This window comes from Amblyomma mixtum, chromosome 9 (genome assembly GCF_055824585.1).
Source record: "Amblyomma mixtum isolate Tamu chromosome 9, ASM5582458v1, whole genome shotgun sequence".
Lineage (NCBI taxonomy): Eukaryota > Metazoa > Arthropoda > Arachnida > Ixodida > Ixodidae > Amblyomma > Amblyomma mixtum.
Genome location: NC_143020.1, coordinates 110,517,222 through 110,544,528, shown reverse-complemented (window position 1 = coordinate 110,544,528; position 27,307 = coordinate 110,517,222). Strand labels below are relative to the sequence as shown.

The following is a 27,307-nucleotide window of genomic DNA, read 5'->3' as shown; positions in this document are numbered from 1 at the left end:
TCGCCGTTAAAAACGCCCACTATTCTGCGCGAACGTACGCGATTAATTGTCTTCTAAATGCTCCCATTAGAACGAAGCCCTCGTTTTTTTTTTTCAATGCACGAAGTTCGTGTTGTTCCTAGGAAAGATAAAAAGAAACTTCAGAAAAAAATTAAGAGTCAAGGTAAAATGATGGAAAAACGAGTGCTTTTTAGAAAAAGAAACGAAGGTTGGCGCGAATGAAAGCAAATGAGGTACAAAAAAAAAATAGAGAGGGAGACTTATTAATTGCGCATTTCGCCCGTTAAGTCCAAGAGCGGCGATATCGGTGCACCGACAGAGAGAGCGCCTGTACCGTCGCACGCAGGTCGTTAATCAGTTTTCTTTTCCCTTCCTTATTGTCGCTTCTTTCGCGCTTTGAAACTCGCGTAAACAGCGATCAATTTTACACCAGGGCGTTAATTTTCTATCTCACCGTCGCCGCCCCTTTTCTTTCTTCTTCTGTGTCTCATTTGCTTTATTTGCATTTTCCTCGCACTCTTACACACATGCACAAACACACAGAAAAATAGGAGGAATCAAGGGACTCGTTAAGGTAACACGCACGTTTCGAGCCTCGTTGACATATACCTAATCACGTCTGGATCACATAAATATGCTCGAAGAAATTCATTCCGGGGTTGTTTAATTTAGAATGTCCGTCTTCCTCTGAACTAAATTAGATAAATGAACAGGATAGCTCGTGCTGTTTGCTACTGCTATGCCGAATTAATCGTTTGTTTCTTGTAACGGTTCATTTTATGCGAAGCATATTACTAGAGCTACACTACAGCCCGTCGAGCGCGGCGGTGGAGCTACCACCGTGACCACGTAACACCACGTGACAACATGACGTCACAGCAGAGGAGAGATGGGCTGCCGGCTCGCGCGGTCGGCCGCGGCGGTGGAGGCTCCACATCAGAGGCGCTGCCTGCTGCTGCTGGGGGTACATCAATACAGTCTATAGGGAATGGTGGCGGTGGTGGAATAACTAAGGGTGTTTCCAATGTACTTTCCATGGGTGCCAAGAATGCTGTTGTAGCCGGTGCTGGGGCAGCGGTTGTACACTCTGCATTGAATTCACCGATGATATAGCTGCCACGGCAATCCTTGCTACACTTCTAGTGGTTGTATTAAAATGACCAAGTATTCAACCAAGGAAAGCCATGTATTACCAAGCCTAGCCATCAATATGCTTCGCATCTGACTAGGCTTAACCTTAGCTAAGCCTCAGACATTTTTTGGTGCAATCATAGTGTTGTGTTTTGTCACCTGTTTCTGCCCTTACTATACTCGCGGACAACTTTCTGTGCTACTGGAGCAAAGGTTGGGCAGGAAAGGGGAGGTGACGGGCCGTTATCCCCGTGTTGTGGAAAGTTTTGTTCGTTGTTCAGGCCTGGGGTGCGGAAGCTTGTAGAGAGGAAGTTGGAGAGACAGTGCAGGTGTCGCTAGGGCTCAGGTAATCTAGTCCCCAAGGTACAGGGACAAAGGCCCCCTAATCAATATACGTAATCCTCCCAATATTGAAAATGGATGTTTCACTGTGGGCCTTTATTGGACCGGCCTTTATCATTGAGTTTTCAATATTGGGCCGATTAATCGTGCTGCTTGGGCCGTCTTCTTCCCCTTCCTGCCTAGCCTCTGCTGCAGTGCCACAGAAAGTTGACCGCGAATATACCTAGCGCTGTTCCGCAAATACCTCCCCTCCCCCCTTTTCCTCTGTAATACCGCATACTAGCTTTATGAATATGTGAAAGAAATAACAAACTAATAGACTTTTAAACCTAGAGAAACACCCTTGTTTAAAATCAGTGACGTCACTCGCTCCTCGCGCATGCGCAGTATGGTCGACGGAGGGAGCACGCGAAACGGCGAGACTGTGGCCAATGTGGCTCATGCTACAAAATGAAGTAGTTGGGTATACTAATTTTCGCAGATACTTTCTTTGCGTACACAGTACTGATAACACTCCCCCTTTTGGCCTCTCGTTCGTGTGAAGCATGTCGCATGTAAGACAGGGCAACACGTCTTAGTTCGCCTAGAGTGAAAAAAATAATTGAAGGGATAGGGATGGACTAGAGAGACCTATAATCACCGTCTTAGATTTTTTTCCCTTTTCCATCATTTTTCTCGCGGGCGTCTTCTCATTTCCCTTATTGAGCGTGGAATAACGCTCGGGAGCGGAAAATTGCGTAGCGCAAAGAAAAAAGAAAGGGGCGATAAAATGACCCTGTCGTGTCGTTCGATAATTAATACGTACGTCGAGGAAACCGATAAAACTTTCGTCTCATAACATTCTTTTTCCCTTTTTTCCCTTCGTCGCCTTGTAATAATGGTTCGCAGAGCCCTGATCGTGTATTTATCTGCATCTTCCGCTATTAGCTTTTTTTTTTTTGAAGCTAAAGGTTTATTCTGGTTCCAGCTTTACCGCGGCGCCCGCTTATTGGGCGAGGTTTCAGCACCGTCCGTAATATATGGATCTGCGCCGTCCCATCGATTAGCCGATAACTATCGATCACCTCTCGTCTCCTTATATAAACACACAAGCCTGGCTGTCGGTATTATTGGCTCTCGGAAAGCGGGCGCTCGCGTCTGCAAATAATTAAACGCCTCGCGATCTTATTGGCGCGGGCGGGGTGGTCCCAAATAATTAGTGCCAGATGACAGCTATAATGAAAGTGGCCCGGTATTAAGGATATGATTGCACTTTGGGTTGCAATTAAGAGGATCGAGAGGCCTCTTTTTATTTGTGCTTCGTTGTTTTCAGACCTTGGTTTTTCATCGTATTCGTAAAGCATACGCTGACATAAGCTAAAACTTCAGATTGCACCATTTTCCACTGCGATTGGCGCGTACGGCACCACATCTTGGGTAAAAAAGGCCGAAGAGGATGAGAAAGCTGGGATTTTCAATTTCTTTTTTGCGGTATGCAGCCAAATGGGATAGCCAACCAAGGTATGGGCAGATTTTGAATGACGGCAGAGGTCATACTAATAAGATAAGTTTGTTGAAGATACTTTTCTCGAGTGTGGTGCGGCGGTGGAATCGTGTGCAATTTTAGAAAAAAAAATATAAATCAAAGGTCGAAGGAGAGGAAGACAGATATTTAATTAAACGCATGCGAATCACGGTTCTTTTATCTGTTTCCACTTCCTGAGGAGCAATTGATGGCCCTTCCTTATGAAACACCCGTCAAGGCAACCCGAGGGAGGACACGGACGCGTGTCATCTCAAAGAATTGTTCTATGTGATTGGCCATTGGAGGCAGAAAGTGCAGCTCAAATTGTCTCTTCACTGCTTAGCTAGCGACCCCTTGTCGGCGGTATATCCTTAAAACCTCTGCGTCGAATTTCTTTCGGTACGCAAAACGCTGACCTCGTCGTATTTACAAAAACGAAATGAACTTACTCTCTCAAGTAAAACTTTTCGGTGGGCGAGATGGTGCATATTCTTCGGCAAACGTTAGCGCAACATAAAACAAACACTTGAAAGGAAGACAGGACGAAATCAAAATTACGATACACTTACCTTCACTTCTTTCTTTAGGTAGGACTGGGGAACATGTTTGAGATAAACAGAATTGAATTAAATTTAATTTAACCACCGCGGTGACTCAGTTGTTATGGTGCTCGGCTGCTGACCCGAAAGATGATCGAGGCTTCGATCCCGACCTCGGCGGTCGAATTTCAATGGAGCCGAAATTCTAGAGGCCCTTGTACTGTGCGATGTGAGTGCACGTTAAAGAGCCCCAGATGGTCGAAATTTCCGGAGCCGTCCACTGCGGCGTTCCTCACACCCTGAGTAGCTTTAGGATGTTAAAGCAGGTTAAAGCCTCCCAAACCAAAACAGACGAAACAAATACAATTCGGCTTCTTAACTGGCTTCTTTAAAAGCGGTTCGTTTACATTCAAAGTTCGGATAAAGTGCTGAGTTCGTATACAGAGAGTTCGGAGGTTCCCAAGCCTCGTGTACGGGTACCACCGTCAAGACCTTGTGTTGGTTTACGAACGCGCCAACGTTTCAGAGAAAAACCGCTTTCGTTCAGGTAAAACTGTGCATGACGATTGAGCGTGCCCCATCGCGACTCATTGGCCCGACTCCCTTCTCCTGCATTCGCGGCCACTGCACGGTACAAACAAGCTACAAAGAGGCGGAGAGAAAAAGGGTAGGGTCAATGCGCATGCGCGTGTCGTACCTTCTTAGGCAATCCTAACGCCAAAAAGCCGCCGGCGAATGTAACGCGCTTGGCGTCCCAGATAGCACCCCCCCCCCCCCCCCCCCCCCTCCCCTTGCGTTTCTGTGGGGCGCGACGGTTCTTGCTGGCCGTCGTAGATAAGCGGACCCTTTAGTCGCGGTGCACCGTGGGATCAGTGCTGACCCCCTGCGGCGCCTAATTAGAGTAATTATGGCGCCCCCTGTCTGTGAACGCCGAGATTCTATTGCGTGCTCTCGGGTCTTAGCTTACTTTATGTGGAGGCGCTTGGAAACAAATTCGAAACGTCATCGTTGTTTTGTGATCTGCCTTTAGTTGATGTTTGTAAATTTATTCTTTTCCTTTGTTCATATGCAGTCGAAACGGTGACCCTGTTGATGTTGCAATGCAATGACAGTGGAAGATGCTACGATGTTGTTAGCACAATCGTCTGTTTGGGAGTAATTTACGGCATCACGGCTGAAGGTCTAAAGCAATTCGAGAAAAAGAGGGCAGAGCGCGACACCCTGCGGCGCACACCGCAAATTAAGCTCGTCTTCAGGACAAACGGAAAACAAACAGTAGAGAGACTTGACTTCTGGGAAAATTTGGTCTTTTTTTTTTGTTTGCAGTGTCAGCGTGTCGTGAACGATTATTTTTTTTAAGCGTCTCATCTCACTCTATACTCTTCTGCATCATGGCGGTGAACAACACCTCGCATCGAGCAGTGCCCGCAAAAGACGGTGGCCGCTGATAGGATAATATATCCGTTGCCTGAAAACAAGCTACCATAACCTGGGTATATCCTTTGACGCGGATTATTCATTAATTAATTTTGCTCGGCTCTGGAGGTCACCATTGTCTGGGAAGTCGTCGTGCTTCGTCATGCGAAGACATTGACCGACAGGCGACGGCGGTATGGGAAGAATTGATCTGTAATGCATAAATATACCATGAAGACGTGTAGCAGATCTGCCGTAAAGGTTGTATTACGCGAGGTGCACTGTATTTTTATTCCTGGAAAGGAAAGAACTGACGTCAATTGCCCCTTTGGGCACCTCTCCAATTTAGCCGCCGCTTCTATCCGATCGCATTTTCGCTTGCATCCTTACATACCCAACAATTCTGTACGAAAGCAGTTTTGAACTAGAAAAAGTGAATGAACGTAATTTTTTTTATGTATTGTAAGATTTCACTATAACAATGAATATATTCGCACATCTTTCGTCGGAAAGCTTGAATTTTTTTTTCCATTAAAGTTTTTGCTATCGTCAAAACCGTTCCCCATTGGTTATCTATATGGAGGACTCAACTGCTCGATGCGAGTGATGCAAAAACATTAAAAGAAAGTTTTTGCTGCACATTGGAAGAATGGACCATTACCTTAAATATTTCCAAACAGTACCTCGCAATTTTCCGATATTCAAAATTTATGTCCAAGATAGTTGGACGCGGATGACTACATCCACAGCACAAGCAAGAAAAGACATGTCCTGGACGTTGCATTGTTCCCTCCGTCTTGACGGACGCATCAGTGACCCCAGGCCGAAAAGAGCGGCCTGACGTCAGGCATCGTTGCGTAACCGCATTTTGCATTCTTTACAAACCGACGTCACTTAGTCGCGCGATTGTATTTACCCCCGCGGACAAAAGAACACACTGGATACAAAATTGTTCTCACCGAAGTTGCTTGCGTAAGTATACACGAACGCTACGCTGCGTTTTTCCTTTCCCTCACCGCTTACATCAGGCGCAGATAATCACGTGCAAGCACTCACTGACCCGCCCCCTAGCGTTTAGTCTGGCATTGGGACAGCAGGCTGGCTCGCGGAGCGCCGTTCCAACCCATCCCTCTCAGAAGGTCGCCTTGTAAAAGCTCTCGGGACGTCCTATATGCGTCTCGAAGACCCGCGGAAGAGCTTTCTCAGGACGGGTTTTACGCTGGGAGAACCGGAGGCTCTGCCCATCTGTGACTTCGTTACTTGGTGCGTTCAATCACGTATTCATGAACCCTTCCAGCTGGCTCATTCCGCGTTCTTTTATTTTTGTTCTCGGAACGCGTACGAGCCGGTCTGGAAGTTCAAACAAACGTTCGTCTGCTCTTAGAGGTCCATCACGGACGGGACAGAAGGAAAGGCTCGAGTCGTCTGCTTTCCTCTCTTGAGACAGACGCAGACGAAGAAACACACGTCTTCCTTCGTCTTGACTCTCGTCCAGCTGCGAGAGCGTTCAAGGTCGTTCCCCAAGATGGCGCCCGCCTGGACGAACAGCAGACGACTCCGAAACGGCCGTTCCCAGAAACCCAAAGGCGGTGACGTCAACTCTGTCGTCTGCAAACACGGAGATTGAGTAAAAAAAAAACAACTAAAGTGCGTGTGTTTTGAACTTTCTCGCTGATTCGTGTCGAGGACACGCACGTAGGAAAGTAAAAAAAATGAAAGAAAAAAAAGGACCGTGTTCGGAGGAAAATGTAGCGCGTAGAAAGTAAAGACCGGGTGTTTCAACAAACCGGCTGGCCCCTACCTCCTTTTTTGTCGGGCTGTCAGAAGGGAATTCTCCGTGTCGCGTGCGGTAGAAGTGTTAAATGTGTCACGCTTGTTCCGCCTGTCAAAACTGTCAGCCGCTGAGGTTAGACGCGTTGTTCAAACATATGGTCGATGTGGCACGAACCACCTTTTCTTTTTGCGCGCTTCTTTTTTTTCGAGTTTTTGCTTCTTCTTTGGTCTGGTTTGTTTTGACGCTTTGTTTTGCGTTTTATTGGCTGTAGAGCGCTATTTACGGCTTTACGAAGAAACACTAGGCAGCTTCTGCGCAATGGTGATCACTCTGCCTTAAGTGAAAGAATAAAGTTAACCTGTGAATTATAGTACGATAGGGCCATTCACTTCTTGTGCTGGTTATTTGGTAGTTAATGAACTGCTTCGAAACAGTGATTTACGTATAGGATGTAGCCTGTTAACTGTCTTGTGTTTTCGCAACTGTGCAGATGTTTTCGGGTCAGTTTGAATGCTTGAACGCAGAGGTCGAAAGAAGAAGCAGATAGAACAGGCCAACAACAACAACAATTGCTGGCATCCTGTGTTCTGAATATATAGGCATGGAAAGCGACTACCTCAGACCCAAACCATTTTGAAGTACCGTATTTTCCGGTGTATAAGACGCGGCTTTTTTTCGAAAATTTTGCTGGTGCGTCCTATACAAGGGTGCGTCTTATATGCGAATTTTTCATCTTTTTTTGCGCGTTCATCGATTACTCCAGTTCATGCTCAAGCTTTTTTCACCTAAAAAATATCACTACCAATAACGCGGTTGTAACACGGTTAATACTTCAATACCGGGACCGCCGTGCGCGACATTCTAGGTGATCTATATTATGAAACGGCGGGGATGACGACTTCCGGGGTCACAAACGCGCGGCTGTTTCGGAGGCCCCAAGCAAAAGTAATGAGAAGCGCCAAAAGATGGTGACAATCGCGCTTCTCGCCATTGTCAAGACAAGCCGGCGTTCTTTTTTAGTCACCCTTTGCAACTTTTTTTTTGCTCCGTGTACGTAGTGCATGTTTCAGCCGAGTTGCTTCCAGAAATGGGTGAACCTTTTGATAGCGCATCTGAAGATGAAGACTTCGAAGGTTTCAAGTAGAATAAAATGTTATGGACATATGGGGAGCTGTATCGTTTTTCCGTTCTTTTTTGCTAGAACGTGGACGAGTATGGCATGAGTGTTGCCTTTTTCGATCACTTAGCGTTGCTTAAGAATTGCTCACAGGTACGGTGCATTTCGCGATAGTCGCGCAAGCGTATTTAATTAAGCCTCACTGGCCTAACTGGGTAAACTGGGGTGCGTCTTATACACGGGTGCGTCTTATATACGAACTTTTCCAGTGACAGCTTGCATATATGGCAAGTGCGTCTTATACAAGGGTGCGTTTTATACACCGGAAAATACGGTATACCAAGAGGCTGGTAAAGTCAGAAGGAAGGGTTTTTATTTAATCAACTACGCGAGGATATTGAAGCAATACTTTTGCTTATACAGCCTTCAAGGATCTTTTGGATTCCTGCCGTTCTCAATAAACGACGCCGAAGTCGCAGTACGCTGCACTCTAAGTAGATGGTCAAGTTTAAATGAATTACGGTGTGGCTTATCAGAAGCGCACCGTTAACAAATCACTCGTACGGCGGGTCCAAGCACGCTATCTAGCTCCAGGCGCCCGCGTAAAGACGCCCAGGACGGCGGCAGCGTTGTCGGAGAACCTCTTTTGCGCACGGTTTGTTGACCAGTCACGCTTGGGTTGTTGGGCGCCAACAACGGTCCGTCGGGTCTCCGGTATGTGTGTACACTGCGCGTTCCGCTGGTGGTCCGCTCGAAGACGTCGAGTGGAACGTTTGTTTATACGCACTGGGCCCAGCCAAGTGAACCGCGAAACTACTGCGCCGCCTCCTTGTGCGTCGTGTTCACGCCCTCTGGGGCCACGCTTTTGTCACGCACTGGCGGATTGGTACTATAGTGGACACGTGCTCGCTCTGAAAACGGTATAGGAGAGAAACGCGTGGATAATTTGTGCCCTAATTTAAAGGGTTGTAGGCACCAGATTTTTGCTTTTGTGTTTTCTTCTTTGAAAACGGTGCTTTAGACTTTGGTATACAAGGAGCACCCCGTGGTATCGTACGACCTCTATATAATTTATGATTGAATTTCTTCTCGACGCTGTTTCAGTTGCATCAAACGAACGATGGCTGTGACGTGTTGTTGAACGTTAGGTAACGTGAGGCAGAAAATAAAAAGTGCAGTAGAACCGCTGATGCTTCGTTTGTTATTATTTTAGCCCTTGAAAAGCTACGTGTATCAGCGTTTATATTGGAGTTTTCCCGTGCCTCAAGTGCGACCTGAAGTTCCACACCGCGTTACAGCCATCGTTCGCTTGATGAAACCGAAGCCAAAACTTCATGAGAGAAGAAATTCAATTGCAATTTATTTAGCTGTCGCAGGCGAATACCACGCGCTGATCCATGTATTCTAATGTCTAACGCGTCATTTGAGAGAACAAAACATGCAGTATAATTGGGTGTCTCTATTCCTTTAAATGTGTGCAAGTGTATTTGAGGCAGAGAGAGGGTTTTGATGTGAGAAAGGGTGGAGAATAGATTTGCGGTGCCGGCTGCGGCGGTAGCGAGCGCGATGACGTCACGATATTGTGGAGTCACATGTACGGAGATCACTAGTGGTATATGGCAGCACGAGGTCACGCCCACCTGGAACCACTGACTTGACCAAGAGTGGTTGTTGTGCACTTGTTTGGCGTATAGAAAAAGTGATTCGGTGCGGTGAACGGGAACGACAGGACGGAATAAAGGTCACAGAGCGCGTGGAGGGAATTAAAGCGGTCAGTAAGGAAAGATGATACTTCGAGTAAATTTTCAAGAACTTTTTCAGGGGTCATTCTTGATATAATAAAAAAATCATCAATATAACTTAGGACTTTCATGACGTAGCAGTGTGTCAAGCGAAGCGCTAGTTGCTGGTGAAATTTAGCACAAAAATCTCATGAAGAACAGGCGCAACGCAGGGTCCTATGGAGACACCTTTTCACTATGCACATAACCCAGCACTTCCGCCGTCTTGTCCTTGTTGGCGGCACGGAAGCACTTTGTTAGTATAGCTAACCAACTAGCCTGCAACACAACCTTGCTAACCATGTTGAGCAGTTAATCTAGCGCTCTTTCTTGTAAAAGTGGTGGTCTACAGACAATCTGTAGAGTTTTCATTGTCTAGATCTATTGCCTTCCTATAGATATTTGCCTCTCTCTATTCAGTCTCTAGACTGTTTGTAGACAAAACTCTACTAAATGTGTAGACCATCAACCTATGGAGTGTCTGTAGACCGTCTATCGGATTTGTATTCCCTATAGACTAATATTTAGGATTTGTCTATAAACAGTCTATAGACTTTATAGAGAAAAGGCCATGGCCAGTCTATGGAAAGAAATTTTTGTAAGGTAGCTCTCTCACTGCACATAAGGGGAAGAGCTATTTTCTACTTAATTACGCAATGCAGCTTTTGTTGGGTGCGGTTTTGTTTATGGAGGTTTAACTTTCCAAAGCGACTCGGGCTATGAGGGACGCCTTAGTGGAGGGCTCCGGAAATTTCGACCACCTGGGGTTCTTTAACGTGCACTGACATCGCACAGCACACGGGCCTCTAGAATTTCGCCGGTAACCTTGGAAATTTTAAACTCTGGACAGATGAATTCGATAATCACCCTCACCCTCGAGATAATCGGAGCGCAGGAGACTACAAAGGAGCGTTGCTGCACGGACCGGTAGCAAAACCAATGACCCGTGTACTTTTGAGAAAGACTGAACACTCTTGTTGCGAACAGAGGGGTGTGGAGAAAAAGCTTTCGTATAAACACCGTTGAGCGCCCGCTCGTAGAACACTCAAAGAGGTCTAGGCGAAAGGGCTTGTTCACAGGTATACCTTCGCAAGCTTTCCGAGAAAGTCGAGCGTGGGTGAACGGTTACGAAAGGGACGCGAAAAGTGTTCGCTTTAAAGCGGCGGTGGCCAATTGGGCGTGTCGTGCTTTTACGCAAGTGCTCGGAATGAAAAAAAAAAGAAAAAGATCGAAAGGAAAGTTAAAAAGTAATTCTCTAATTTACCTGCGACGACACGTGCTCTTTCTTACGCAATGCTTCATTCAGCGAGCTTGTGGTCCTCCTCTGTGCTTGCTTGTCGACCGGCCCGCGCGGAAAGTGGATGCTGTGGGCAGTAGATTTTGAGCTGTTCAGGCTAGACGATTGCGTCACTGATGACGGTGACTTCGCCTGTTGCCGTTACCCGTGGCTGTCAGTAGCAATACATCACTGTATTTCGCGGCATAGGCTTTACACGCCGGAGAAAGTCGCGATAAGGAAAAAATAGGCGGGCTAGTTGTTGCCTGGCCAGGCTTTCCCCGACAGCGGCCCTGTCTGCGTATTTACGGCCCTTAGCGGTAGCGTTTCGAACGTCGAGATATTTATTTTTTATCTTTGTGACAGCGAAAACTTAGCTTTATACATTCCGGAGGAAGTTAACGAGTGCATCGATAAAGCAAACGTTGGTCACCTATAAGGGTCATTGCACACACTTCTTCATAGGGGCCAAATTCGCAAGTGTGTTGGCTTCAGCGGTTATAATTTATCAATCATTCTTAATTGCGCGCGTCAGAGTGAATAAATTATCCAATGCCCCTTATAAATTATCCAATGCCTCTTATCTGTGCGATGTCAGTGCACGTTAAAGAACCCCAGGTGGTCGAAATTTCCGGAGCCCTCCACTACGGCGTCCCTCATAGCCGGAGTCGCTTTGGGACGTTAAACCCCAATAAACCAATCAACCAACCAACGCCCCTTATAAAAATGGCCTGTCGACTTTCTGTACACTTCTTATTAACTATTGCCTTCCTATAAATATTATCTTTTGTATTTATAACCTGTAGACTGTCTATAGACAAAAGTTAACTAAAAGTGCATGGCCATAAAACTATATATATATTGTCTACAGACTGTCTAAAGTACTTGAACTGCCCGTAAACTTGTTTATAGGATTTACCCATAGAAAATCTACAAACTTTGTTGACACAGTTCTACGAACAGTCTATGGACTAAAGAAATTTCGTAATCACAGCCATATGAGCGAATTTTCATGGCTGTTACATTTTGCGAGTTGCTAATGTTTTTTCTGTGAGGTGCTTAGTTACTTTCTCCTGTTGGTTTATTTTCAGTAAGCTACTGTCAACACCCACTCTACGTCTCAGTGCAGTGACCGATTATAGGACCTCATTCTGCATATTCTGCTTGTAAACAGACTGTATACTAAAATAAGCCGAGCTTCCGGACTGAACTCGTAGAAAGTTTATGTTATTTGTCTCAAATATATGTACCGAGACATATACAGTGCGACAGGCGTTGAGTGCCAGTAAGACTGCCAAGTAGAATGCACCAGTGTTCAGCTGTTCTATTTATAGTTAAACCCCGAAAATCCTAAGCTGCCTGTCTACGCTTCCATTAAACATAGTCTTACATCCTTAGTCTTCCTGGGTATTTCCTTTGCCCAAACAACACCGAAAGGACTGCCGGCCCGGTGCGCTATTACGGCTTAACGCTGGAACTTGCTCGCGGATGAGGATTTCGTTTCCGCGGAAACAAGGAACCTCCGGCCTCCGCTCCAAGTTCTTTTCTCGGCGCATTCGGCCTGTACCCGTCGCCTTGTTTGGCAGAACCCGTGTGAGCCATCCACGCCAGGTGTGCGTATATATAGCAACCGAACGCTTTAGCTAGAATAAAGGCCGTCACTTTCTGCTCGCCCGCACACCGTGCCGTTTACGGCGCGGTGCTCGAAACAAATATCAAAATAAAAAAGAAAAAGACGGCGTCGAGTGCCCTTTTCCTGCGCGCTATATGGAAGGGCCGGATAACCTGTCTGGCTTTCCTGTTCTATTGCCTTGTTGAAACGCCCATCGGAATGAAGTACATGCCGCTCTTACTTCGACGCTGTGCTCTAATGGGCGGTTTACTGGGTGTAGTGGAATCTCGGTAATACGAAATTGCTTAGTTCGAAATTCCGGTTTAATCGAATTCGCTGTTCGGCCCGTTGGCATCTTCTACAGTAAAGGCTCGCTTCATTTGAACAAGTTTTCGGCACCCTTCGGGTCCGAATAATCGAGAGCCGACTGCAATTTCATCACCGCTCGCAATAAGGGAGTAATAAGGGAGCAACCTGCCAGCGGAGATCCAGACGTTTTAGACTCACGTACACGGGAGCGTCTCCGCTGACGTCACACCTTCAACCCCTGCGCAAAAGTTGAGGTGCGTTCCGTAGATTGTCTGTATAATGTCGGTGACCTGCGTTTCGGAAGTTTTTATGAGGAAAGCGTCGTATTTTTGTATGGTCTACTTGTACGGAGCCATATTGTGACTTAATATATTCTTCGCAGTTATTTTCAGCGGAAAACTTGCTGAGCTGCCCTGGAAGGCTCTGATTTAAAAAAGTGCGATGGTATTGTGTTCTGTCATAGTAATTAGCAATCCTACCCGCCGCGGTGGCTTAGTGGTTATGGTGTCTGGCTGATCAGCCCAAGGACGGGGTATCAAATGCCGGTCGCGGAGGCCTCATTTCGGAAGCACATGCCCAACATGGTCGGGCAAAAATTTTGAAAATTTGAAAATTGTAAGATACCCTTATGAAAATATTGAAGGCAATGGTCCACTTTCTTTTACAGTGTTTCCGTCGACCGCATCGAACAGCTAAGACTGCCATAGGAAACCAATGGGGAGACCTCTTGACGATAGCAAAAATGTTAATCTAAAAAAATTCAAGACTGCCATGTCGGGTTATCTGCGGATATAGTAGTTGTTATTGTGAAATCTTACGCTATGTGAAAAATTTTCGTTCAACAATGGTTTTCCGCTCAAAAATTCTCTTGTCCTGAATTGTTGGGTATGAAACGCGAAAATGCCATTGTGCTGGTGCGGTGTCGGTGGCACAGTAAAGAACCCCCACGTGCTCGAAACTTATCCGCTGTCCTCCACACCGGGGCTCTTCATAGCCTTATGCAGTTTAGTGCGTTAAACCCACATATAATACAGAGCAGCAGTCCGAGGCTCTATTTCCTGTACGCCATGTAAGGGCACAGCTCTGAGGATATTTCTAAATCTGAGCGATTTTTCTAGGTTATGCGGGGTAGAGGAAAATATTGCCCTTTTCTGTGTATTCCAGTGCTGGCTTACCGAAAGTCGTTAAGGTAACGACTGTATGAATGCGAGGAAATGTGGACGCTAAGGAAGTCGGTAAGGAAACGGCTTTTTTTTTTTTTTCCAGAAAGCTTCTTAGTGCCGACGCCCATAATTGCATGCAAACAGTGCAAGTACTTACATAAATCATAGCTGCGAAATGCGGACAAACAACTGCTCGCCTTCCACGTCCTGCGCTGTTGTATATAAATATAGCCAGGATAGCTAGAGTTTTTTTCTTACCCTCCTGGAAAATCAACCGATGGTAGAGAATGCACCCCGGTCGACATGATTTCTTAATTAGCACAGGTGGCTGCAAAGGAGTGCATTAGTTTCTGGTCAGCAGGAAGACGTCTGACAATAGAGGCACTAAATGCTTCTGCTCTGAAGAATCGCTAGGTGCTTTATTAGAAAGGCCTTTTTCCGCTGCAAACAGGAGAAAGACTTTTTGTCCTAGAGTGGTCGTAGCCTTGCTGGTATGATTGCACTGAAAGCAGCGAAAGCAAAAGTAAAAACCCTGCTGGGAAAATTCTGTGCAGTCATTCTAGCAGAGTTGCTATAGACACGGCGCTTGAAACATTACTGGCAATGCTGCACAGTATTTGGAGTAACACCGGAAGAACATGTGACTTCTAGGTGGTGTTTCGAGACCTTTGCATACCGTATTTGCTAATTAGTATTTGCGTGATCCTGTGCATTACGCCTCGGACAGCTCGTGCATGTCGCTTATTGTATTGCACTACGTCATCACCTCCTCATCTTCACTCTCTCGCTCGTTCTATACTATCCATCTTTGCTTTCCTCACTGCGTGGCTGTAGACCGCCTGAGGCACATTCCTCTTGCAGACCTCTCTACCCTTCGTGACATGAAACCTCAGTCCCCACCTTTCTCTGTTCGAACGCTAAGCTAAAGCGCCTATCGCGTGTGTCTGTAAAGCATTTCTTGGTTAAAGCCCCGGAGTTACTTTTCTTGAAAGGTCGTCTATTTGTGATTTTCTGCGTCCAACTCTTTTCGGTGCCATAGAAGCTTCTATATTCCAACCAGTACAGGTAACCGGCCCAGTATTGGAAATGGGTAGTTTCACACTGGTCCACTGTAGGACCGGAATTTGCCAATACACTTCCAATATTGGGCCAATTACTCGTTGTGCTTGGTATACTCAGTATGGCCAACTAACAACACTGGAATGTGTGCGGCTCCGATTGTCACCCGTTAAGATATACGCGCTGCGTCTCTTTATTTGTACACCCTAGTGTGCGTGCGTGCGTGCGTGTGTGCGTGTGTGCGTGTGTGTGCGTGCGTGCGTGTGTGTGTGTGCGTGTGTTCGTGTGTGTCGGATAATCCCTCCAGTTCTCTTCCTGCCGCGCTGTCCTCCAACAGCGATCTCTCCTTGCCTGTCAATCAGGGGACATCAGAAGGGGCGAGGACACGACCGGCTCCGACCTTGAGCGGCACCTCTTCACATGCTTCCGTTTGCGGAACAGATATAGCGACGACGAGCCGTCACCGTGGAAGCCTCTATGTATACACACCTTCCCCATATGCTCCTGCCGGTGCAATACGCGTGGCATCCGAGCTTTGGAAATGAAGCAGCCAATGCTACCCACACGACCCAGAAAAGAGGAAAAGCTTGCTGCAGCTCAAGCGAGCTCTTTATTTTTTTTTGCTATTTACACTAACGTATAAGGAATGGTTGGCATCTGAAAGTGGCATCAGCTGCTTTATTTGGCAGGTGGGGAGGGGGGGGGGGGGAGGCGATTCTACGAGAAATGACGACATATGGAGCGTTTTTAATAATTAATATCTGGGTGCATCGTATCTATCACTTATAAGTGCTAGATATTACATATATAGATATCTAATTAGATATATAGATATTAGATCGGATATATATAGAATCAGATATATATTAATTCTTATTACTTCTTTAATGCTTACCTATTCTTTGTACTGCACTGTAAACACCAATACACCTATATGGGACTAAAAAAGAAGTAAGCGGTCCTCTAATGCGCACTTATTCATAAAAAGGTGTGCGCTGTCCTGCTTCGCCAAATGGTTACCAATACATCATGCGGCACGCTCAAGGTTAAAACGCGGTCCTTTTATAACTAGAGAATGCCCAGCTTTTTATTTGAAACCACTGCGTCCTCGAGAAACAAAAAAGCTAATAACAGGCTGATGAAGTTACTAGTAGTTCTTCTGCAGGGTGATTGACATGCAATGATTGGTTTGGTTTATGGGGGTTTAAAGTCCCAAAGCGACTAAGGCTGTGAGAGACGCCGCAGTGGAGGGCTCCGGAAATTTAGACCACCTGGGGTTCTTTAACGTGCACTGACATCGCACAGAGACATAAAAAACTGTACTGAGCTATTGTAGCGGCATATTGGTAGGCTTAGGGCCTCGTGATTTACAGTCTGTGCGCAATGCCTTTTGGACTAAGATATTCCTTTTTCCGGCCGCAGGACAGCCTGCGTTCTTCATTTTTTGTTCTTCTTTCCTGCGTATCTGCGTCGCATATCCTACGTGCTCGAATGTCGAATCGACTAAGCGTCTAAGCAGGTTTGCTGAATCGAGTTAAAAGTTCACTGACCTTCGTCAAAAAAAAAAAAAGAAACAGCAGCTTTGCTTTTGAAATTTTACTCTACCCAGGACTTGCGTACGCTGCCGCTCGAGAAAAGATGATCCTCCCTGCTCGATATTTCGAATGCGGTCTGGCTTGGACAGCGTCACGTTCCAGACTCGTTGCATGCATAACAAGACGTGGTTTGGCCGGAAATGCAAACAGCCTTCGAGTGCTGGAGCCAAACTGCTGTAGAAGTCTGCTGTATGAACGACGAACACGATTGTAAGTCACCGATCGCATTTTTTTTTTCTTTTTCAAAGCCAACTTCAAAGCGATCGTTTCATCCCATGTTCCACTTGCAAGATGTCAAAGTAGTAGTAGTGGTGGTATTAGTAGTAGCAGCTCCGCAGCGGGGGCCTAGTGGTCTGAGCGTCCGCCTCGCATGCGAGAGGTTCGGGGTTCGATCCCCAGATCCGCAGGGTACCCACCGGTGATACAACGGGTACAAGCTTTCCCCTGCCCTGGTGCTCGGCTTCTTTAGGGTGAAATGCTTGGAAAATGGGTCTTTGACCCCACCTTGAGGAAAAGAAGAAACCTTGTGCCATGGCGCTTTTTGGCCGCAGATGTCCTTTCGCCATAAAAATGCATCATCATCATCATCATTAACAGTAGGCGTAGTGGTAGTAGTATTAGAAGAACTTTATTTAGTCTTCACTCAGGCCCATACCCTGGCGCATTCATACCCAACAATTCTGGACGAAAGCATTGTCGAGTGGGAAAGAGTTTATGAACGCAATTTTTTTTTTCATATATTGTAAGATTTCACTATAACAGTCAATATATCCACAGATCTCCCGACGGCAGTCTTGCATTTTTTTCTTTATTAACGTTTTTGCTATCGTCAAAAGGGTTCCCCATCGGTTTTCTATGGCAGTCTTAACTGTTGGTTGCGAGCGATGGAAACGCTTTAAAAGAACGATTTTGCTACACGCCTGAAGAATGGACCATTGCCTCCAATATTTATAACGGTTTGTTATTTTTGTTCTGAATATCTGTTATGTTCTTCGCCCTAATAATCTCTTCTTTCATTTCCTTGAAATATAAAGTTTCTCTGTACAAATTACAATTGTTATTACTTCTAAATATAGTTGTCTGGGTTGCTGCTTGTTTGACATTCGATTTCCTATTGATCTACCGGGGGTCCCGGACAGTCGCCTGACTTTGGGACCCTCGCCTCTATATCGGATTTATTTACAGTCTTTGTCAAAAGTAACCAAGCTGCACGTTTTTCTTCTCAGTCGTATATTAAAGTTATTATGCCAGCCCTCGAGCTCTAAATTTCTGTATGGTAAGAAGAACCCCTGTTCTCACCTTCAAAGAACTTCTTGATCTCTAGGGAAGCCGTGCGGACTCTGTTATACGAATGAGAAGCAAACCATGGAGCCTCGTTACTTTTGTCAAAGACTGTACTTATCCGATATGCACCCAATAAATTTTGGTGAGTAACGTAACAGTACCCAACTATTTTCCAATGTCTAAAAGTTATATCTAAGAAGTGTAGACATGGGTACTACTTCCCGCTTACAGCGGACTCAGTTGGTCTCCGCTCCACACGCTCGCTACTTGTGTCGTGAATGCCGCTGAATGCAACTCTATCGAGGCGCTCCGTGTCTACGCGTTTCGCTGACGGAGCAAATCGATTCGAACGCAACAACTCACGCCGAACGAATACCCTGTCTCTTGGCTGTCAGAGCGTGTCCTATTATGTATACACTACACGAGCGGGTATACGCACTGAAGCAAAGAGGCGTGCTTAAGGAGGACGTCTCCGATCCCGCGGAGAATCGGTTCGCGCCCCGCAGTACATGGGAGGCACGATCGATGCGTCTGATTGCTGGGCACTAGTGTGGGTCATCCTTGCTATGCCTCACTTTGTTTCAGATGTCATGATCCGAGCAGGGCGTTATTACCGTATGAAGCACAGTTCACACGCATTGTGTATGTGCACGTATGTGGTGTCTGGATATGTTCGTGTGTGTGTGTGTGTGTGTGTGTGTGTGTGTGTGTGTGTGTGCGCGTGTGTGTGCGTGTGTGCGCGTGTGTGTGTGCGCGTGTGTGTGTGCGCGTGTGTGTGTGCGCGTGTGTGTGTGCGCGTGTGTGCGCGCGCGTGTGTGCGCGTGTGCGCGCGCGTGTGTGCGCGCGCGCGCGTGTGTGTGTGCGCGCGCGTGTGTGCGCGCGCGCGCGTGTGTGTGTGTGTGTGTGTGTGTGTGTGCGTGCGTGCGTGCGTGCGTGTGTGCGTGTGTGTGTGCGTGTGTGTGTGTGTGTGTGTGTGTGTGTGTGTGTGTGTGTGTGTGTGTGTGTGTGTGTGTGTGTGTGTGTGTGTGTGTGTGTGTGTGTGTGTGTGTGTGTGTGCGTGCGTGCGTGCGCGAGGCAGTACAGGCGTCTGTCCTGAGCGCCACTTCCTACGCTGTGTCGCCAAGAATGGACCCGGAAGTAAGTTTCATATGTGGCTACTGCTATACCGCTAGCAATAGTGATAATAGTAGTATTAATTAAAAGAAGTTGAAAGAAAATAAGGGAGTCTCTTCTCGTTTTTCTGTACATACCCTCCACCGATCTTGTATAACTTCTGTCCAAACGGCGAGAAGTTGCCAAGAGAGCCCAATCTGACTGTCCATGGACGGACGGACGGACGGACGGATGGATGGATGGATGGATGGATGGTAGCCTCCCCTTTGAAACGGGGTGGTGGCAATTGCCACCATGCTTGACTTTGTTTCTATATTTTTATTTAACTGTGTTATAAGTTCCTAAAATTCACCATTTTTTAAAAATACGTTTTCATTCCTACCGTACTAACCTTATATCACCTCTCTGCTTACGAGCCACCAATCTTCCATTTGCTTTTTAATAACTTCCAGTGCAGATTTATTTACATGACCATTGTTATCTCTAAACCCTAGGGCCTCAGGGAGAGCGACTGTGCCTGCGTCGACATACAGCTGGATACCATCACACTCGAGTATGAGGTGTTCTATTGTTTCTACAGATTTACCACGCACAGGGCAGATGTGCCACCTTCTAGGGTAACTTTCCTTTTGTAGCTGCGCGTTCTAAGACACCCTGATCTAGCTTCAAAAAGTAGGGCACTGCCTCTTGAGTTATCATAGAACGATTCCTTCCTGATCTGCCTTCTCCAGTATCGATATAGATCTACACCCTGCTTCTTTTCTATTGAATCCAGTTTGTACCTTCCGCGTTTTTAACCTGTCGTTTAAGACTGCGACACAGAGCGATCCTAGCGGCCGGCGTAAGCACTGCCAATCTGCTCACCCGCACTACGCAACAAATTGAACGCGTAGACATGCATAGATGCGGGCAGGGAGCAGCACCCTATATATTCTAGGCACTATAAGCACCCTTTCCTCGTCAGTTGCCTCATCCGTTTTTTTCCCCCCTTCTGCGCATATTTATTTCCTTTGCTCATCTCCTGCACTGGCCTGGTCACGTGTCTGCACTACGTCAGCACACACTGCGCAATCGGGAAGCACCGGCGTAGCGCCATTTGCGTACACCGGTGGCTTGTTACTGCGTCGCCGGTCTGCGGCGTACATGGGTGTACTCGTGCGGGGGGTAATGAAGCCCATCCTCATTGCTGCTGTTTGCTCACAAAGCTCGCCGGTACCTGGCGTACCTGTGCTGCTCGTGCCGACTGAGCGCCTCCAATCGGAAGAAGGGGGGAAAATAGCATTCATCCGCCACGTGTCGCCTTTATCCCAGTCGTATACGCGTGTGTTCGCGCGCTATCGGCGCAAGTTGGCTGCCCGCTGCGGCGATTGTCTTGTAGGTTGGAGATTCCTGGGGTGGGATGCGTAGCAGCCTTCGCAGTTGGAGTATCCGGGGACAAGCGTGAGCATGATAAGGTGAGCATCCAGTGTCGCGGTCTTCCAATCATGCAAGCAAGCCTGCGAAGCCGCGCGTCCGTTTCTGGGCTATCTCGTGTGGCCTTTTTTTTGTTTTCCGGGAGATATCCGAACCCCTTCCCCCCCCCCTAATCAGTGTACAAAAGTAGGAAGTGCAGTGCCCCGGTGTGTTTCGCTTATTGTTAGCCCAGTTTCTTCGTCTCGACGTCCAAGAGTAGCGCCATAATGAATACAGTCGAGCATCGTTGTATAAGAAAACGGTTTATAACGAAATAATGGATATAGCGAAGGAATGACGACTCTCCTTCGAAGCTGTGTCAACACGAGCTATAGCGAAGCTACGAATATATCGAAGTAGTCCTCGCCTCTTCAACTTCGTTATCAGGAGATTCAACTGTAGCTCGTTTTAATCCATTCTGCTGTATCGCTGCGCAGTAGTGATCACACATATTCTTTACAGCTGACATCAGAGCGCAAGCGTATTGTTTTGTGCAGTAGCAGCTGCTATTTTCTTGCAAGGCCATGACTCGTGTCTTCACAGCGTCTCGTATCGCTATCGAAGCTTGATCAACTTATAACTCACAAAAAAAAAAAATAGCGCATGCATTGTTTGAGAGCCAGTGCTCGTGTCTCGCCTTCCTTCTTCCAGTTCAATTCTTGGTGCGTTCGCCATCGTAATAGGACAAATAAGCCGAATGTGGTGGTACAATCGACTGGATACGCGATCAGGTGAATAGTGAGTTCTTGAAGGTCAGTACGTATACTATAGCCAGCTTTATCGCAACGCGCGGTTCATCCAGAAATGACATAGATCGTGGTACCAGGACCGTTGACGTCGCTGGCTTCGAGACGTCAATTCTCGAACTACTTTCATCGCTCGTATCGGAGAAGGCTTAGGCAGCCACGGCACTCGCTTTCATCACGTGGGTGCGACACCAGACAAGCCCATGCCGTGCGTTACACTGGCCGTTCATGTGCTTTCCGCACGAGCGTCTGGGCGCAGTGGATGAGAGTTACCGTTGGTGGGCGTCTGGCCTGCGGACCTCTGTTCGTACCGCGCGCGGTGATTCGAGGCGCGGACGAGGAAATGGCCACGAAAATGACTCAAGAAGTGGCAGGCAACTGGCTCCTGTTAAAACAAACAAACAAAAACATAAAAGCCTGCCGCGGTAGTGTCCAGAGGACGGCTGCTAGCAGGGAGCCGCCGTTCGGAAGGATTTATGGGGACAGAAACGGGTTTTACGTTGTCTTTCTTCTTTACCCCCGGCTGCGAGCGAATGGCTTCCATACGCTCCCTGAGCGTGGCGTTTGTGTGTGCGGCACTTCCGTGGAAAACGTGCGTGTTATGTGTTTGCGTTTAGTGGCACGTAAGGTGTTCCAATTCGCGTCTGGCGCAGGTTCGCTCGCGTGTGTGTTCTTGGTTCTGCCTTCGGGTTATGTACTGTAGCGATTGGATTCTCCCAGAAAGAAGCGAAAGAAAAAAAAAGAAAACGCCTCGTTTCGCTAATGGAACTAGGCGCCGGATACCGGCCAGGAAAATTGTGCCAGAACGTTCCCGCATCGTCGTTAAGCGCTTGACTATATATACGGACGTGAGGGCAGCTGTCCTGGTGAAGAACGGTTGCTCGCGTGGTTCCGCGTAGATTGGCAGCGTGGGAATCGTTGAGGAGGTGGCGTGCTATGGGACTCTGGCGTGCGTTGCTCCTTGCCGTAGTGACTTCGATTGCCTACTAACTGCGTATACGCCTACCCACTTTGATCAAAGGCAGAGAGGCCTGGATAGTTCTGCGTGTACTGAACGTCATCCTGCTTAGAAGCCGCCATCATTAATGTTGTTGCCAGTGCGACTGGACGGAGGGAGGTCGCTGGTTGGAATCGTAACTGCACTAACGAATTATACTTAAGTGGTAAGGAACAAACAAAAGTTAAACAGCAAAATGTTGATGCTTTATGAAACTAGGTTTGTAGGAATCGATCCCAGTGATCCGTCATGGAGTTCTAACATGGTGTTCCAACATGGCGTTACAACATGCCGTTCCACCAAGGCGTTCCACCGCACCGCTCCATCTCGGTATTCTGCTATGCCGTCCTACTACTGCGTCAGGGGCTTTAAATGGCGACGTGTCATGTATTCTCCTGGACGTGTTTCCTCTCCATTTTGAACTCGAAATGTTTGCTTTGATAAATTAATACCTTGGCCCAGACTGCGTCCTGCGTCTACGGAACGGTTTCATCGTTACGACCTGGTGCACTCGACTGTCATGCTTGCCGTACGTTTCCGAGATTGCATCGAAAGGTATACTCTCGAGGTGACAAATTGTACAGCCGGAAGGGGAGGGGGGGGGGGGGATAGTTTCTAGGTTCATGCCGGTGAAAGCTGCGCCGACTTCAAAGCCGCTACACTTATCGGGCACTGCATATCAGACAATAATAAAAAAAAAAGATGCGTTTTATTTTCTGTGGAAAAGTCAAAAAGTAGGGGAGGGGAACAATCCGCGTTGAAGGAAGTTGGAGCCAAAAGCAATGAAAGCGTATGTGTTTGAGCACTTCTGCGCCAGGATAATCTCAACATCCTCTTCGTAATTTCGAATCGCTTTCATTTATTTCGCTCAAGGAAGCATTCATTCCTGGGTCTGGATAATATAAAGATACGAATCCATTTATAATGCATTTTGATTATTTTTACCTTTCTGCAGTGCGTTAAGCCTATGCTATCGCTGGGATCTGCCAGCCTGAATGGTGACGAGAAAAGAAAATAATAGAAAGGAAAATAATCGCTACAACCCACTCGATCGTTGTCTTCTTTCTACACCGCTTCGATTGTACTCAGTACTGAATCGCACCTTGGTTGTTGCACGCTTCGTGTTCTAAAACAAAAGCCTTCAATCGGTTCTTTGTTACATTCCGCTAGCTTTGTTTTCAATAGCTCCGCAGCTTTTAAGCTAAGGCCACCTTGAACGCTGAAGCGCGTAAAAGCCCTTGCCAGGAGTCAATTCTCATAGGCGTCGACTCTGCCTCTTTCCAGAGTTTCCCTTCGCTGGCAGCATTCACGGCATTATGCGATGCGTGAAGGGTTCATTGGCAACTGCCATGCTTTTCTTCCGTCTTCACTCTCGCTTCCTTCAGTGCGGAGGAGAAAGGCTGACGTTTTTTTTTATTTACTTTCCTTTGTCTTCGACCAGCGCTCGCAAGAAAAAGATAAAGAAAGAGAAAAATTAATCGTCGGTCCACATCACGATTTTTCGTGACTCGCTCATGTCTCGCTTTCACCTTGATGAAGGCGTTGGCGGTACAGTAAGGCTTTTTTCTAAGGGAAGCTTTCATCCTGCTGGATCTCACCTTCTCATTTTTATTCACTTTATTTATTTTTATTTTATTTTTTTTTTTTGCCTTGTGACGCTTCGCCTAGTTCGTTTTAAAGCCCACCCGCGAATAGGTTTTCTCACTGGCCGAGGTAGTTGGCTACTTACTCGGAGATGAACTTAACGACGCGCGCGGTGTAGGAACGGTAATTTACAGTCGCCTCGCCAGTTCGTTCGCATGCAAATGATAACGAGCTTACGGTTTGTGCAGTTCGTTATCGCTCCGCGTCGTATAGAGGTGTACATGTAAATTCCGAGTCCGACAGGTCGTTCTGTCCGCGTTGAAACTCGCCGGAGTGTGTACCCTTGAACGGATACGATGACGACGTCGTCAGGAGTCGTGTTCCCGGGAGCCTTCCGAGCGTGGCCTGTGGATACGCAGGTCTTGAAACTCGAGATAGTTAGATAAATGACGCGAATATGTAGATTGCGACACGCGCGGTAGTACTGGTGCGAAATAAACACCGTCTGAATTCCTTCCTTGTAACCGCGGTTTTTCTCTCTCTCTCTCTCTGAACGTATGCGAGCGTTCACGAGAGAAGCGTGTCCGACCTTTTGAAATTGCCACATTTACATCGGCACTCGTTTAGATTCAAGGCTGCGTAGAAGGCGTGGTTGAGGCTTGCGATATTTTTGTTTTTGCTTTTTCGCTTGGACTCTTGAATCTCCGGCTCCCGCCCACGACCACTTAAAGTGTGAATTGAAAACTTGTTGCGCGAAACGTTTGACTGGCTCTCGTAACAAAAAAAAAAAAAGAACTTGTGAGAACCATCTACTCGTAGCCGTATTAGATCGCTCAGAATCTGTCGCTAGCTCCATTGCATATCGGAACGGGAATGGGAAAAAAGGAGGGGGGGGGGGGGGGGGGAGTTTTGGTAATATACTTTGCATGCGCCAAAAACGCTCGGGCGAATTAGAGTAGAGCCGTATCGGATTTCGACCAACACGCCCTCTTTTTATTTTGCCCTCTTGACGCCTACACTTCGTTATGGCACGTCTTTGACGTGACTGGAGTGTTTATTCGTTTTCAAAGCATCCGCAGTGTTTCAGCGTACTTCGTATGAAGCAAATCCGCACCGAAGGAACACACAAAGAGACTGCGCCGGAATTGAACGGAGTGCAATGAAACAGAACTTTTCCATTTTATACTCCGTTCCATTTTGCCGCCACGCAAGCTCAAGCGGACGTCGACAGCTTTGCACAACGCGTCATCGCAAATTGAAATGGACTCTTAAGTTCCGCCTTATAAGGGTATGACGTGATAGTGTAGTGAGTTATCACCGTTGAACGCATTTTTACTTTTTTTTTCAACTGCTTCGATTAACCGTTTGATCAGTTACACTCTCTAAAATTTCTTAATTAGCATCATCAAACACTCGCTTTTCATTTTGAGCATTTTGACACCTTTGAACCCACTTTTTCCAATTTTTACATTGCTTTAATTAATCAATTAATAACAATGATTTCATTAACTCGTCATCGCCTATCACACACCAATAAATCATAAATCACTAGAACCACAAATTACCATGATACAATTTTCTTTTACTCAGTCCCCGATTACTTCCGACATGCGGTGCCGACTACGCCGACGGCTTTTCGACCAAACGCGCTTTGTACGCTATTGCGTAAGATACTAATAACGAAACTCGCGAAGCGTCCCGATGAAATCAGAACTCAGTGGGAAACGCCTTTTTGACGGGTTCGCTGGGACGGGCACGGGAGCGCCGGAGCTGTCATCATCATCATCATCACCGTGGTGTGTGCGTGCATGTATGTGTGCGTGTTATGTGGGTCACGTGACTGGGCGCAAGGCCGACGCAGCTGCCGCGAGCCAAACATCCTCATTAACTGCCGCAATGAGTCGCTGGGAGAGTCCGCTAGGCACGGCTTTGCTTTTATTTATTTTCTTCGCTGCCTGCGCCTCATTGTACGCTGTAAGCTCACCGAGGGCCCGCGGCGGCGGCAGCAGGGGTAGACAGCAGGCGTGTCGTGTAGTAGTCGCCTCGAACGCGAACTTGATTACGGCGCGAAAGGGGGGGGGGGGGGGGGGGGGTACTATTTGTTGTGTTTGTTTTCTCTTTCTCGCCTTCACCCTTCTCGGCACCTCTTTCTTTCTTCCTTCGCTCTCTCATTCATCCCTTCCCTCACGGCGCGGTTTTCCTCGAAACCGATTTTCATTTTCGTTTTTTGCGCCTAGCCTTTCCGTGTGTGTTAGCGTGACTCCAGCCCTAGCCTGTCGACTGGCTCACCGTGTACTGCTGGGTATACGGATTTCTGAAATACAAAGAAAGTTTAAGAGGGACTCGTGTAATAGGCAACAAGTTTAAGCGTTTTATGCGGAACACAGAATGTGTTAAGAGAATACGTTGGGGTTCAGTGGTCAGCATGAAGATGAGCATTAGTTTCGTTAATGTGACCAGTTGGAGGCGTTTAAGTCGGGCGGGTATTATCGATAACAATTAATTCTGCAACCTGCAACCCTGCTGCGGGATGACGTCCTGCAACTTTCGCGCTAAAAACAATTCAGGATGTTACGGCTTCATTATACGCAGCAATCTTGAAAGCAGGGGATACCGGAGGTTTCGACGATGAAGGTGACCAGCCGTCTCCGTCCATGCATGGATTTTTCATTATTATTTACCTATACCTAGAGGCACGGAGCTAAGTCGGGGCGGAGATTACGTTTACTTATGACTTGCCAGTGATGACGCTTCCTAAAATTGAGAATACTGAACTATACACTCAAGGAAATCATTAAACTCTCAAAGCCGTAAACTGCGAAACTTAAGTACTTAGAAAAAAGAAGTGCTGGGTCGTCGTTTTACCACTACCACTATGCATTCCTGCGAACACGCGCGCTGACTTCAGGCGCTGAGGACGTCCCGCTAAGCAAAGACACGGTCTTGGCAGAGCTAATATGGTCATTCGAACGTAATTCCATTCAGATGTAATTCAGTTACATTTTGATTATCTTCCTGTTTCTACATTCGCTGAAGGAACTCCGCGCCCTCGTAAGCCGCTGGGATATTCCATTCGACAGTGCGGGCGATGCAAGTGAAACGGAATCGAAAAAGAAGAGTCGTAACAGTGGAACCTCGTTAATTCGAACCCGCTTGATTCGAACGCCCGGATTACTCGAACTGACTCCCTTTTACTCGAACTCCGTTTAATTCGAACACATTTTCTGTCCCCCTACGTGTTTGAATCACCGACGCTTCGCTTTATAGCACAGATTCTTGATTTTTCTCGCTTTAACTGCGCACGCCAGAAGTGGGGTTGCAGTCGAAGCGTGTCGTGACGTTCGTGCGCTACTGGGCGTGCGTTGCTTGCTCGCGTTGTGTGCACTGAGCGGTCACGAAGATTGCTCTCGCTACATTAGTCTCCGCGCCGGAGTCGAAAGCTGTTCGAGTTTCAAATGCACTGCGTGTGTGTTTTTGCGGACGTGCATTTGCACTAAGCCCTGAGGCGCCTGT

At 47.1% G+C, this 27,307-nt stretch overlaps 1 protein-coding gene across 9 annotated transcripts in view; it reads left to right on the top strand.

The window, feature by feature from the left end:
* Prosap (SH3 and multiple ankyrin repeat domains prosap) overlaps positions 1–27,307 on the top strand; it is a 207,351-nt gene that overhangs the window by 129,539 nt on the left and 50,505 nt on the right. The window contains exon 1 of one of the 9 annotated variants that reach the window (XM_089561360.1): positions 20,329–20,469. The exons of the other annotated variants lie outside the window; for them this stretch is intronic. Within the exon in view, the coding sequence (XP_089417486.1) occupies positions 20,462–20,469 (8 nt within the window). The 5' untranslated portion in view covers positions 20,329–20,461. Of the gene's footprint in view, positions 1–20,328; positions 20,470–27,307 lie in introns of those variants that run through there. 9 annotated transcript variants of the gene reach the window in all.